At 37.6% G+C, this 14700-nt stretch overlaps 1 protein-coding gene across 9 annotated transcripts in view; it reads left to right on the forward strand.

Moving 5' to 3' along the window:
* Pak3 (p21 (RAC1) activated kinase 3) overlaps nt 1-14700 on the forward strand; it is a 268737-nt gene that overhangs the window by 181596 nt on the left and 72441 nt on the right. For all 9 annotated transcript variants that reach the window (XM_045140431.1, XM_045140432.1, XM_004659125.2 and 6 more), the window contains one exon: nt 14031-14131. In XM_045140431.1, coding sequence (XP_044996366.1) covers nt 14031-14131 — 101 coding nt within the window. The remainder of the gene's footprint in view (nt 1-14030; nt 14132-14700) is intronic.

The raw sequence follows: 14700 nt of genomic DNA on the forward strand, positions 1-14700 counted from the left end.
CCGCCACTAAATTTGGCTTGTTGCTGCTCTTGCAAAATCATATGCCACTTTCAGGTATTATCTGTACATACTGTATTTTTAGTAGTCACTGAAGACCCAACACACAGAATGGGTTCACTAATTTACATGACAGAATGAACATAAAGAAAATTCAGATAGGCTATTTAGATATTATGAATTTGTAAGAATGAAATTCCCTAGGTTCTCTATTGAGTTTTTTAGGATTTTAGCAAGTTCTACCTGAAGACAGGAGAGATGGAACTTCAATTCTTGTCCTTCCCAACTAATATGAAAAGACCTTGTCCTTACAATCTAAAATGCTTAAAACATGTCTCTCACTTATAAGATGGAAATGCTGAGTCTAAAAAGTTCTAGATTAGTTAGTTTTCCAGCAAAACTAGTTACCCTGTTATGCGATTTACTAATGAAATTATGTATTCTGAAAGGTAATTATACAGGCAATACAATGTTTAAAGGACTTTAATATTAGGCGTGTACTTCAAGCCTTCTCTAATGGAGGAAAGATTTTTATAGAAACCACTTTGTAAAGGTAGGCATTTTATGGGTGTTAAAATACTCTCACCAAGTTGACCCACTATTTTGGAAAGCATGACATATCTAATGTACTACCAGAAAGCAATTAGCATTTCTCTATAAAGAAAAACACAAGTAATTATTTATTTCAATTACTGTGTTATTTAATGGATTTTAAATGTGTTTCTGGTTAGGGAGATGTTTGATGCTTATGAAAATTGAAACATTGAAGAACCATATTAAAATAAAACACAAGACCACCTGTCATCATTCCCTTTTCTTGCACACATTCATAATCCAGCACTCTTAATTTATTAAACACCTTCCTTTTCTGGTCAGAATCAGTATGCAATTTCCCAAAATGCTAAATTGATGACAGAAATAATTTGTTGTATGGAGTCTATTCAATTTTTTTCCTTTCCCTTCCCTGTCAATTTCTTAAAATACTTAGGGCCAATAATAAAGCCTATGTTTGTGCCTGGTATTTCCTTTGCAATTACCATGTAAACTTTCAAATATTTCCAATGGAGAAAAATAAATTTAAAGATCCTTACAATGACATTCTACCACCCAATAATGTGAAAACTAGAATCACCTTCCCTTTCCACATGTAAAGGAAAATTTACATGATGTAAAGATGTGAGAAATTCTTGTGGGTTCCCCTCACACCATGCTTGCAAGCAGGATATTTGTGTATAGAGCAGATGTCTCAGGGATTTGAACCTTGGAGGAAATTAGTACCTCTGGGAATATTGCTTTTCACAAGTGGTAATTGCTTTTCAGACACCACCTGTGGGGCTACTGTTGCTATAGGAAGAACTGTCCTGGGATATTTATTCTTACTCAAGCATAAGTGAGCCCTCAAATAGCTTTCCTTTTGAGATTTATAGTAGAGTGTGCTCTGTGACCCACAGCTTAAAGGATGAAACAGAGTAACATGAAAACAAGTCTAGCAAGTCTAGTCTAATTCATTTTCTTGGCAGTTGATTAGACACTGAAGTATTTTCAGTCTTTTAGAAAAAGGTGAAATTTTATCGATGGTCTTTGTGGGGACACTGAGTAGCAGCTTCCTAGTGAAAGAGAAATTGATGAGCCGTGGAAGGCAGCTATCACTCAGCAAAAGGGTGACCAAGTCACAAAGGATCATCTGTCAGGAAAAAATGGATGTTATGTTCCTTAGAACGTGGATAGCCCTTTGCAAACAGTTTTGTATCCTTTCAACTGGTTTTCTCTGAACAAAACTTAAGACTGAAAATAAGAGCTTTTGGGTGGGTGAGATGGCTTAGCAGTTAAGTGCTTGCCTGTGAAGCCTAGGGACCCCAGTTTGAGGCTCAATTTCCTAGGACCCATGTTAGCCAGATGCACAAGGGGGCACATGTGTCTTGGCAGTGGATGGGGGCCCTGTTGCGCCCACTTTTTTTTTCTCTCTCTATCTGCCTCTTTCTCTCTCTGTCTGTCACTTTCAAATAAATAAACAAAAATTTTTAAATAAAAAAAGAAAATAGAAGCTTTTTAGTATGGTGGGTCTCTGACCCAGTCACTACAGAAGTAGCCCCAATGTCTGAATAATCTATAAGGCTACAAAAACAAATAACAGAAAGGATAAAGAGAGGGAGGAGGGCTTCTGGTATCATGAGAGAGACCATTGTACATGGCTGTTTCCTAGGAAAGCTCCAACCTTTTAGTGACTCCAATACAAGCCCTCTAGCAAACTGCTTTATTAGACATCCATTATCTCATAGGACTTTACATAACACCATTAGATAGAGATATATGTGTGAACAGACAATGCATAGATCTGAGCTTCATGCTGACTTTGAGCACAGATCTTATTTTCTAAACTTAACAAATGACAAATAGCAACCAATACTGTCAGACCAAAGGAACTCAATTCAGAAGTCAGATATCTGGAGCACACTTAAACTGCTGAGTTATATCCTTTACCCAGAAAATCGTTATGCTGGTGCTTTTCTTGTGTCTGCCTCTGTGCTGAATGTTGTGAGAGATTCTCCCTGTAAGGCAAAGTGCCTTTCCAATACATAGCTACCTAGTTTGTCCAACTAAATTTTATATCTTGTTGCAAAAATAATACATACGTTTATGTACAGAGTTTATATGAAACATACACACAAGAGAGAGAGAGGTAGATGATTCAGAATTGATAGGAAGTGCCTAGTAATAGACCTTAGGTGCAACAGATTATGGCGATGATTTTTCCATTGCATTCCATCATTTATTCTCAGTCCAAGTGGAGCAGCAGTCCTCAGGAGGCCCACTGCTATCAAGGCATGTGTGCCTTAGCAGCATATAGCTACCTAGTTTATCTTCTGCAAAACCCATATAATGCCATCCACCTGCTCATAAACATTCCTCTCCACATTGTTTGCCACTATCTCAACTGATTTCCAAGACTATTCCTTAACACACTTCCATATCTATGTGCTATGTTAATTTTTATTTCTGAAATTTTATTCCTGCTACTCCTATTTCCAGTGTTTTACCCCATCCAGTGTCTATGGTGCCTCTCTCACTGACAATTTACCACAGATATCTATGATCTCTTTTTTACCACCCTCAGGTATGCATTTATATTCTATTCTGTACAACTTAGCAACTAAGTTTCCTTGGTCTGGCAGTATTGGTTGCTATTTGTCATTTAAGTTTAGAATATTACTTATGTTCCTAATGAATCCTCTAGCATTGCCTGTCACCACATCAAACCATACCTCACTATGCACATCCTAATTGACCCATCAACTAATGCAAAGGGAAAGAAGTGGAGACAGTAGAAAGAGAGAGTCATGTAATGCTTGCCTCAGACAACCAGATAGTGTGGTTTTCTTTAGAAAAATATATTTCCATATTTTAAAATATGCTTTAGTATAATATTTTGCTTTTAGCTTTCTGCATTAATGTGGCTTTATGTGTTTCCTTTTACAAATTATGCCATATATTCTGTAACATTTCACATATTTTCAGTTGCTTCTTAAAAAATGATTGTTGTTTTCTGCTTCTAGGCTAAGCTTATGAAAGAAAACTTTGTCTGTTTTCTGCCATTCCTTTTGTTTTACTGCATGTTCTGCTTTCAACGAGATAGAACAATTCTAAAACTCCATTATGGAAGTCACCACATGATATACAGTACAAAAAACTCCCAGAAATTTTAGAAGAATATGACAAGTAGAACTCCTAATACAAGTAAGACTTAGGTGACCATTTTCTAACATCACTTTGTAAAGACAACCCTAGCACCACCCATGGATTTCATCTGGGTAAGAATTGGTTATTTTGTTGTACCATGAACACTTTTCAGCTATGTTCTTAATACGTACTATTGACCCCAAAGGGGTACCTGGTAAGCTGTGTACCTGAATGAATATAGAATCATCCTCATTGCTGGGGGAAACATCATCAACACCATCAACAACTTCAACTACAGAAATAACTTTTATGTGTTCCTCACTTCTTTGGCCTTCTTAGTGGACCTGGAATGTTGTCTCCTCATCCATGAACACATTCTAGCATATAAGCATGACCTATCTCCATTGGGTCTCATTTGATATGTTGAAGGCCATCCATTCATTTGTTTATTCATTTACTTGGTTATTAAATAGTGAGTACTGTCCAGTTCTGGGGTGAAGAAGGGAATCAATCCCACTCTCAGTCCTCAAGGAATTGATGGCCTAGTGAGAGACACAGACAAGTTAGTCAATGATTAGAATTTAGTTTGGTAAGTACAAGGTAGAAGTGAGCACTAAGAAGGAACCATTATTGTTATTGAAGACTCAAGGTAGGAAGAGTTAAGGAAGGCTTCATTGAGGAAGGGACAACTGAACTGAGGTGAGTCTTAAAAAGAATGAGCTAGCCATATGAGGAATGAGTGGCATTCCTAGCAGTAAGAGCAGCTTGAGACACTGCTACCTGTGTTTCTATGAAAACAACCACAGGAAGTTCAGATAGCTAGTACCTGGAATGTGAGTGGAAGGGTGTAAGATGAGGCTATGCAGGAGTTGTGCAAATCAAAGGTTACTAGCTTAGGGGCTAGAATTATTAAGGATAAGAGAGGGAGCTGGAGAGATAGCTCAGCAAGTAATGCACTTGCCTGCTAAGCCTAACAAACTGGGTGTGATTCCCCAGTACTGATGTAAAACCAGAAGAACAAGGTGGTACAGGTGGTACATACATCTAGAATTCATTTTCAGTAGCTAGGGGCTCTGACATGTCCATTCTCTCTATTTGCCTTTTTTTCTCAGAAAGAAAGAAAGAAAGAAAGAAAGAAAGAAAGAAAGAAAGAAAGAAAGAAAGAAAGAAAGAAAGAAAGAGAGAAAGAAAAGAGAGAAAGGAGGGAGGGAGGGAGGGAGGGAGGGAAGGAAGGAAGGAAGGAAGGAAGGAAGGAAGGAAGGAAGGAAGGAAGGAAGGAAGGAAGGGAGGGAGGGAGAAAAGGCAGAGACAGTATTTTAAAGGGAGAATTAATAAAACGTAGGAATAAATCTGATTGTGAGAGGAAGAATTGGAGAAGGATGAAGTAGACAACAGAGGAGGAGATGTAGTTTCCTCTTCTTTGGGGTGGAAAAAGACAGTGTAGAATTACTTTAATCATAATATATTTACTGTTGAGGGGGCCTATGAGGTTAAGAAAGGGAGATTACCAATAGCTTTCTAACTACATGAGTGTTGGGAAGCAGCCAATGGGGGTTGGTTGGAAGTACACCTGAGGACACACTAGTATAGATGATAGATAGTGCTAGAAATGAGGCGCTTATGAGATGATATCGAATAGCTTCAATGAATAATATTCAAAGAGTCACTAGAAAGAGACTACTGCCAATGAAACTGAGAAAGAAACAGCGAAATATCAAAGAGCTCCTTAAAGAGAGGAGTTTCAATAAGCATGTCAACAGTGCCTGTTTTCATTATGAGACCAATGATTGGTAGGTCTGAAAAGTAACACTTGGGAAAAGGCAAATATTAATTTGCGACTTCAGGGAATCATTGCACTGGTTTAGGGAGTGAGAGATAAAGTCTAAATTGATTAGTGAAGAAGTTTAACATAAATGAGGGAATGGTAAAAAAAACTCTAACAACTAGAGACAGATGCCAGGAGGCAGAGGGGTTTTGATTTTTATGGGTAATAGTGAACTTAGCATATCTTTTAAGTCTAAAGAAAACTCCAGTAGAGAAGGAGAGACTGACTAGACAAGAAGAAAAGAGACATAACAGATAGGATGAGGTCCCTGCAGAAATAAGAGAGACTAGAATTTAGAGAACCAGTTGAGGAATGCCTTCTGGGTGGAAGGAAAAACCTGCATCCAGTTGGACTGGAAGAGAGAAGTCACTATTGATACCCACAAACAGGTAGAAATGATCAAAGCAGCCAAGCCATAAAGGTTCCTTAGATAACTTAGATGAATGAAAGAGTGAAATTCTAGAATCTTTTCTGAGGGGATTATGTAAAGAAGTTGTTAAGCAGAAAGGAAAATGTTGCTAAGAATCTTTAGTAGCCCAGTGAAGGTCGATGACCTTTATAATGAATATAAGCCCACATGGATGTGTGATTTTCCCCCCACCTCACAAATATAAGCAACTTCCATACATAAGTGGGGAGACTTCATGATTGTAGTCTTTCAGAGTAGGATTTTGTTGGGAAGTTGCAAGGGGAGCTCATAGGGTGAATTTATAAGTCCATGACTTTATACATGATGTGTCATAGTTTAGGCCAGGAGTGAACTGCATTTGGCTTAAAATGGAAAGAGCTAGAGAATATACTTTTACTTGATATCAAGGCACAAATGATAGGAGTAGGAACTTGAAAAGATTAAAATGTAAATGGGATAGAAGACTGGGCTCAAAGCATGAGAAAACAGGGTTCAATATTTCAGAGAAAAATGTTCAAGGCCAGGCTAATGAAATGATCTGGAGCAGCTGTGATTCTTCACTTTAACTACACATTGTGGGGTTAAAAAAATGTGTCTTTGTCTTACTTTGTAAAATCCTGTCAGACAATTCTGCTTTGGTTGAGAAATACGGGCTTAAAAGATAGCACTGGAAGTGGGTTACAGAAGATAGAGTTGAGGAAGGTCAAGGAACCCTAAGGAAAAGGTATGAAGGAGTTGCCCACTTCTATCTTCTGTCAAAAAATGATGGCAGTCTAGAGTTAGGAAGGAAGATTGGGAACCAAAGTCTTTAATGGACACAGAGGGCATGGCCAGGAGGACAAAGGGGTAATAACTTCAAAAAGAGAGGACTTTATAGGCACATGTAGAAGTACTGAACTCAAGGATACAATTTGGAGTAAAATGGCAGAAATTGGAGATTCTTCATGCTGTCATATATGAGGACTTGGGAAGAAGAAGAATGAGAAGCTTCTACCAGGATTATCCAAGGCAATAGGTGATGGAAACATTTAATGAAGAGAACTTTCACTTAATGGAACAAAATGCAGCCACTTAAGGAAATGAAGAATATTAGGTTTTGGAACAGAGAAGATAATAGATGACAGATGAGTAGTGAGACTTTTCTTTCTTTAAAAGAGATGGTGAAATAGAGAAAGATGTCAAGGTGAGACACTCTGGAGAATGTAGTCATAAACTAACAAGAAGAATTTATACATACTTTGAGGGTCCCAAGGCCAAATGTCTTGTAGTTTATGGTCCAGCCAATAATCTATGCTCTTGTTCCAATAGAATATGGGAGATGCACTTAGAGTTTGATGCTAGTTTGGGCTTCTGTTCTTTGCTAATACCCACCTAGAGCTTATTAGGCTGAATCTTAACCCAAGAAATCAGGTTAGGGTATATATGTTTCTCACAGAATCTTCTGGGTGGAGATAACTATGTTAGGGTTCTAAAGGCATGAAGTAAAACAAAAATCAGTTCTAATCTAAGCTCCATTCAATCACTAAACATTTACTGAAGTCTAGGGCCGTGTGTGTGTGTGTGTGTGTGTGTGTGTGTGTGTGTGTGTGTGTGTGTGTCTTTTAAATTCCATGAATTTATTCAGTAATGTAGGTTTTATGAGGTTAGGCTCTGGGAACATAGTTGGGAAGAAGTTCAAATATAAGCTCTGACTTTTCACAGCTTTGTAAAACTAAGTATATAGTTTAACCTTTGCAGATATTATTTTTGTCATCTATGTAACCTTAGTAACAACAATAATAAAACCTACTTTGTAAGAATGTTGTGAAAATTAAATGAGATAATCCTACAAGTCAGTGTTTCGTAAAGGATGGTTATTGAGTGTGCAGACCAAAGGCAGGTGCAGGGGAATGGCAAAGTTAAAGCATTCTTTGCTTTCAAATGTCTTTATTTTTTTCTTGAGAAATAGGTATATAGCCAGGCGTGGTGGCGCACCCCTTTAATCCTAGTACTCGGGAGGCAGAGGTAGGAGAATCGCCTGGGTTCAAGGCCACCCTGAGACTCCATAGTGAATTCCAGGTCAGCTTGGGCTAGAGTGAGACCCTACCTCGAAAAACCAAAAAAAAAAGACAGAGAAATAGGTGTATAAAAATGAAATAATACTAATTTTTAATATGTTCATATAAGAAAGTTGACAATAAAAGTATATTTAAAGTGAAATAATAATTTTGTGTTGATACTTAGCTCAGCATATACATAGAATAATTGTCTAGTTGGGACTATGAAAAGAGAGGTATTTAGTTTTATCTGCAGAGGGAAAGCCAGGTAAGATTTGTCAAGCTTGAGGAAGCCCAAGAGTAAGTCTTTAAGAATAAGGACTGGTAAAGTGCTTGTACTTAAAACATGTGAGGCTCTACATAAGAAGATAGATTTGATACCCAGTACTGAAAAAGATAAGAAAAAGAATAAGGACTAATGAAAGTAACACATATAGGAGGAGATAAAGAATACAATTTTCTAAGCACTTGTCTTACATGAATAAAAGTTTGGAGATGAGAGAATCCTAGTCACTTAGGAAGCATGAAATAGGTGTAGGTAGTGGTGACCATGTGAGCAGTAGAAGATGGAAGGTACACTAGGATTAAATCATGCAGGTCCTTGGATATTGTGCTAAGGAGCATGAACATTAATATGAGTAATGGGAGGTGGTTTAACGATCTTAAAGGCAAAAATATGATTTGGACACAAAGTAGAGAATTGAGTTGGAGGAGACTAAATTGGAGGTAGTGGGGCCAGGAAAGAAATACAGATGCCTTGGACAAAGATAGTAGTTTATGCTGTTTAAAGAAAGAAGATGGACTAAAAACAAATTTAGGGGCTGGAGAGATGGCTTAGTGGTTAAACGCTTGCCTGTGAAGCCTAAGGACCCCGGTTCAAGGCTTCATTCCCCAGGACCCATGTTAGCCAGATGCACAAGGGGGTGCACGCGTCTGGAGTTCGTTTGCAGTGGCTGGAGGCCCTGGCATGCCCATTCTCTCTCTCTCTCCCTTTCTCTCTGTCTCTCTCTCTCTCCCTCCTTCCCTTCCTCCCTCTCTCCCTCTTTCTCTCTCTGTCTGTCACTCTCAAATAAATAAATAAATTTAAAAAAAAAACAAATTTAGGAGACAGGAAAAATTTGTTTACTTAAAACAGAGATAAATTAGAAGTCAAATATGGCTCAGAAAGTGTTGTTTGTGTTAGTGAGCCTGTGTTGAATTACACAGAATCCAGAATAATTTTAGGCTTATGGCATCTTAAAAATCACAGGTACCGAAAATGTGGAAACATTGTGATTTCAGATATATCCTTTCAGAAGATTAAAATAAATCATCATAGGAAAGTTAATACATTTTGGATTTCTTTACATTTTATTTCACTTCCCTATTAATCAATTCATTGTGTCACTTTAACCAAAAGAAGTATGAGTCTAAGGCCTTGTTTACTTCTATAACCTGTGTAGTTAGTAGTATCATTTCACTGAGATAGAGAGCACCAGAGGAAGAAGAAGCTTGGGCTTCCTGCCTCTGTTATACTTGGCCATGAGTAAAAGTAAGAGACTGGCTACAAAGAAGCCTTTTGGGGAGACCTCATTAAGCCAATTCTGTATATAACTCAAGTGGAGTGTTTACATCTAAGCCGATATGTCATAAACACCCCATCAAGAGTAATAGTGACATTGGGAGAATTTATTTGTTGGGGAAGCTGCCATCAGTGCAAGTTAATATAAGGACTTGATATACAAAAAAGGCAGAGGCTTTTAATGTGGAAGCCAAGCAAATCATGATCCTCTGGAAGGTTATGCAAAATTGTGTAGATATGCTCACTACATTTTAATGAGAAGTTCAATAGCTTTCTTTAGATTTTTAGAATATAGTTTGACCCCAATGAAGTTACAAAGAGCTTGTTTCTATGAAGTTAATGAGGCTACTCCAACAGTTTTTCACCTACCTGCAACTCTCCCAAAACCCAAGGGGTCCCCATGCAATTACATATTTCTAATTTTTTTTTAATTTAAAGATGTGACTTTCCCGGAAATTAAATGAAGTGTTTGGTCACACAATGTCTTGATCTGATACCTCTGTGAACCACAGATTAGGGAGTTATTCAAAAAGTGGATTCAATTCAGGAGAATGAATGCATGTAAAGGAAAGATAACCAAAGGACAAAAACTGCACTTGGAAATGTGGAAGAAAAAGAACCAAGGATACTCAAAGAAATCATGGTCATTGTGGGAGAAGAAAAATCAGACAATGTTGTCAAGGAAATGGACAGACAGGTAGCTAGTCATGTCCATTAAGGATGGGAAATCAGGAAAGAGAAAAATAAAGACAAAGATTGCAGGAGTAATTGGGATACCATTGGTGGGACTTTATCAACAGAATGCTAATCATTCTATTAGCCTTTCTGAAAAAGGAAAAATGAGAGCTGATCAAGTATAAATATACAAACATGCACAAGAGTCCAAAGTGCCAACTGAAAGCTCAAAGTTCACTATTAATGTAAAATAATATTTTAATCAATGAAATAACTTGCTGTAAAAATGAGGTCTTTACTGAGGTTAAGTGGCAAGTAGATACCTTAAAATCAGCCCTACATAAGTTCCTTGACCAGACAAAGGCTGTGAGTGATTGTGCCCTTCTATTTGAACCTTTCCTTTCAGATTCTGTATAGCCCCTCTCACTACCTGAGATTTCCTATTTCTATCCTTCATTTCTGTCCTCTTTCTGATCATATATAATGCTGGATGAGAATGGAAAGATAAAAGAATCATGAGTAATGACATCCAGTTATGAAAGATTTTCAATTTAAAATTTATCATGGATATCCTACAATACCAATAGTATGCATAGAGTCAATTGAATTTTTTTATTAGTTTTGTACTCAGTGAATACAGTCAAGTTGGTATCGTTGTTAGCCTCCTCCCTGTCCTTCTCTCTCCACAGAGACCCTCCTTGTTGGAGTATGTGGGTCGTGCATTGGGGAGTTAGCCATAAGTTATGGGTAGGAGGAAATGTCTCTGTGTATCATGAACCAACATGAGGCTCTGATATTCTTTCCACCCCCTATTCCCCAAATTTTCCTGAGCCATGTGGGGTTCATTTTAGGTCTGCTTCAGTTATGAGGTCTTGGGAGCCTCTGTGTCTCTGGATATCTGGTATGGTAGGAGTTGATTGTTCTCTGTGTCTATCTCCTTCACCCTTGTGCTGGTACCAGGGTCACCAAGAAAACAGCACTCTTGCTTGTTTCCCCAATTATTCTTAGTTTCAGCTGGGGCCCTTTTGAGGTGTGATGGGTGGCTCTTTCCTTAGGATCTGTGTCTATCTGCAAAACAGAAGCAGATTCTCCAATGGAGAGTAAAGTTAGCACCAGATAAACATGATAACAATTATTTGTTTAGAGAGAATTTAATAGGTTTAGGTCCTCTTTTAGACCATGATTGGTGGATGCATGATAATGGAGAGTGGGCTCATTTTTGGATATAGTTGTGACTTGTTTCCCAGCTCCAGCTATGAGTTCTGCTCCACAGAGCAGATCAATTAGCCAAATCAAGACCAGTTGGTTTCCCACCATGGCTATGCACCACTATTGCCCTTGTGGGAGCATCACGTCAGCTTGTTTGCTGCTGAGTAACTTAAACCATGAGTTGCTTAGACAGATGTTAGTCATTTTCCTCCAATCACTTATGTAGCACCTTCTGGTACTAGATGTGCTAACTGTCTGGGGACTGGCTTTGTTCCAGCTTCCAGCCATGTCACTCCATGTTGTATGCCAACAGCATATGGTATCTTCAGCAGTAAGAAATATCTACTTTGTAAGTTCATGCTGATCTGACTAACATGAGCTTTTAAAAAAATTTTGTTCATTTTTATTTATTTATTTGAGATTGACGGGGGGGGGAAGAATGGGCATGCCAGGGCTCCCAGCCATGGCAAATGAACTCCAGACATGTGTGCCCCCTTGTGCATCCAGGTAACATGGGTCCCAGGAAACTAAGCCTTGAACCAGGATCCTTAGGTTTCACAGGAAAGTGCTTAACCACTAAGCCACTAAGATGAGCTTTAAAAAATAATTTTTATTGGGAATTATTGGTTTTACTTCCATCAGGTTATCTTCTTATATCCCCTTCTCTGCCCCCTTTCTAATGAAAGCCCCCCTCAGTGAGGGTAGCCATAGTCACTGTGGGACCCTGAGTGCACCAGTCAGTTCCTGTGTGGAGGACAGTGCCTCATAATATACTTTCCCATCTGGTGGAACTTACATTCTTTCTGTCCCTTCTTCTGAAATGTTCTCTGAGCCTTGGAGGGCATGTTAGATGTCTTGTTTAGACTTGAGCTCTCTGTAGTCTCTCATTTTCTGCTTGAATTAATTTTGAGTCTCTTCAGTGTCTACTGCCATCTTCCTGGGGAAGGTTCCCTGGCTAGCAGTGAGAGCAGCAATCTTATTTAATCTGAATTTCCTCTGTAATGTCTCCTGTGTCCTGGTGGATGTGATAGAGATGACTCATATGAGGCACTGGGATTTCTCTTCTTCTTATCATTCTAATGGGCTTGGTATCTCTCTGATATTCACTGCCATCTGTAAAAACCAGCTTCACTAGCCAAGAGTGACATCAGCATTATCAAAGGAATAAACATATGTATTTAGAAGAATTTTGATGGGCAGAACCTCTCCATTGTGACATTAAAGCAAACAGTGGAAATCAAACTGGAATTAATATGGAAATCAGCTCACTGCTGGCTAGCTGTCATAGTGTTGGAAAGCTCTATGCCAAATGCTAAGTGAGATGAGAGAAAAGTCACCAACAGTGTGAACAACAGTGGATCCTGCAAGCTACAGCATCAAGCAACCAGGCAAGATGAACAAATCGGTGCAGTAATGGTACATAAGTTATGGGGGTAATTACCTGCTCTTTCTCTGGTTGAGTATGAGGCCTGCTCAGTGGGGAGAAATTCATACATGGGACTGAGAACCAAGTCAGAAGTCTATGGTTTGTAAGGCCATCGTAGACCCTACAAGGAAACTTCTAATGTTCTTTGGCAAGATGAGTTTTTGTTTTTTAAAGAGTTCAATGCAATTTGATTAAAGACACATGTTCAAATATGTTATATCTTTAATGCTGGGTACTGGTTGTCATTTTAGAGTATTTCCATGATTCTTTCCTCCTGGGAACTATTTCCAGGTACATTAATTTCCTAGAGTTCCCAATTTAATTTCTTCAGCAAGTACATCTTTAAAAACTTTTGGCATAATAACCTCTGTTATATTTACTCATGATTTTGTCCCCATAAAAATCTATTACTTGAGAAAGTCTAATATTATAGCATATAATGAGAATACAGAAAAATAGCCACAAACCAAATAGATTTAACTAAGAATTGATTTGTGCTTTCTATAAATTAAAAATAATTTAGCAAAACCCACCTATTTTTAGTTTTTAGTAAAAATGTGCTGGATTGAATAATGGTTAAAATAGTTATAAAGAAGGATTTGTAAAAAATAGTATCTCTGTTGAAAGAAGCCTTTAACATAAGTATGTTAACTAAGAAAGCTCCAAGACTTATCATGTAACTAAAATCAGCATTTAAATAATTCATACACTTTTATAGATAAATGGAATCCTATTTATAATAATAAACCTTAATCTAAGTTGAAAGCAATGGACTGATTATTTAGTAAATGGTATTTCATCCAACAAAAGCAGTTAAATACTACATGGTCAGATACTTGATGGTTCTGTTTGAATTTGAATTTGGGGGAGAAGGGATATATAGTCTCCTTATGGACCCCAAGCTATTCTGGATCTCACTATGTAGCTCAGACTGTCTAAAACTCATAATCCTCCTACCTTATCCTCACAAATGCTGGTATTATTGGTGTATGCCTCGTGGATTTGAATGTTTTAAAATTATTTGACAATCTTTTTCATGAAACTCTCAGCAACTTCAGCAAATAAAATTGGAAATTTGGAAGTTAAACATGGTTAAAATTATGTTGGAGTCAATTGACTTTCAACTTTATAATTGTGTTGATGAGCCTACTTATACAAATTATATAAGGTAAAACTGTAACCCAAATGAATACATATCAACATTTTGTCTTTAGCCAATAAGAAGAAAGAGAAAGAACGCCCAGAGATCTCTCTTCCTTCAGACTTTGAGCATACGATTCATGTGGGGTTTGATGCAGTCACCGGAGAATTCACTGTAAGTAAGCTCCTTATTTTGTTTTGTTAGCCATGAAAAATGAAAACAAGAAAATTTCCTTTGTGAAAATAGGTTTCAAGCAAGAATGGACATTTTCCATAATGTCAGAATAAGGATGGACTTTACAAAGTTAATCCTAAATGGAAATAGAAAGTGGCAACTACATTGGCAAAATCATTTTGTCCATCTTAACAAAAATATATGATGACTCTGAGATTTCAACTTGCTTGGCCATAATAATTTGCCATGGCACAGAAAATGTAACTATGGTAAGGAGACCCTGCCTGAACCTGTTCTTTAATTGCATGAAGTGAACTGGCAAATCATTCATTCAACTTGGCCACTGACGTCGGTCCATCTGAATAATTCAAGCTCTACATTGTGACCTGAATTACCCAGATCAGCTAACTGCACCAACCAAAACCAAAATTGTTTTAAAATTTCCTGTTCTTCCGTTTGATTTAAAAAATAGCATAACACTTAGAATTATTAAGTGTGCATTATAAACATACATAACAACAAATCCCATGTTTCAGGAATAAATGTTGACAGTTATGCATTGTAGCTAT

Source organism: Jaculus jaculus, chromosome X (assembly GCF_020740685.1).
Source record: "Jaculus jaculus isolate mJacJac1 chromosome X, mJacJac1.mat.Y.cur, whole genome shotgun sequence".
Lineage (NCBI taxonomy): Eukaryota > Metazoa > Chordata > Mammalia > Rodentia > Dipodidae > Jaculus > Jaculus jaculus.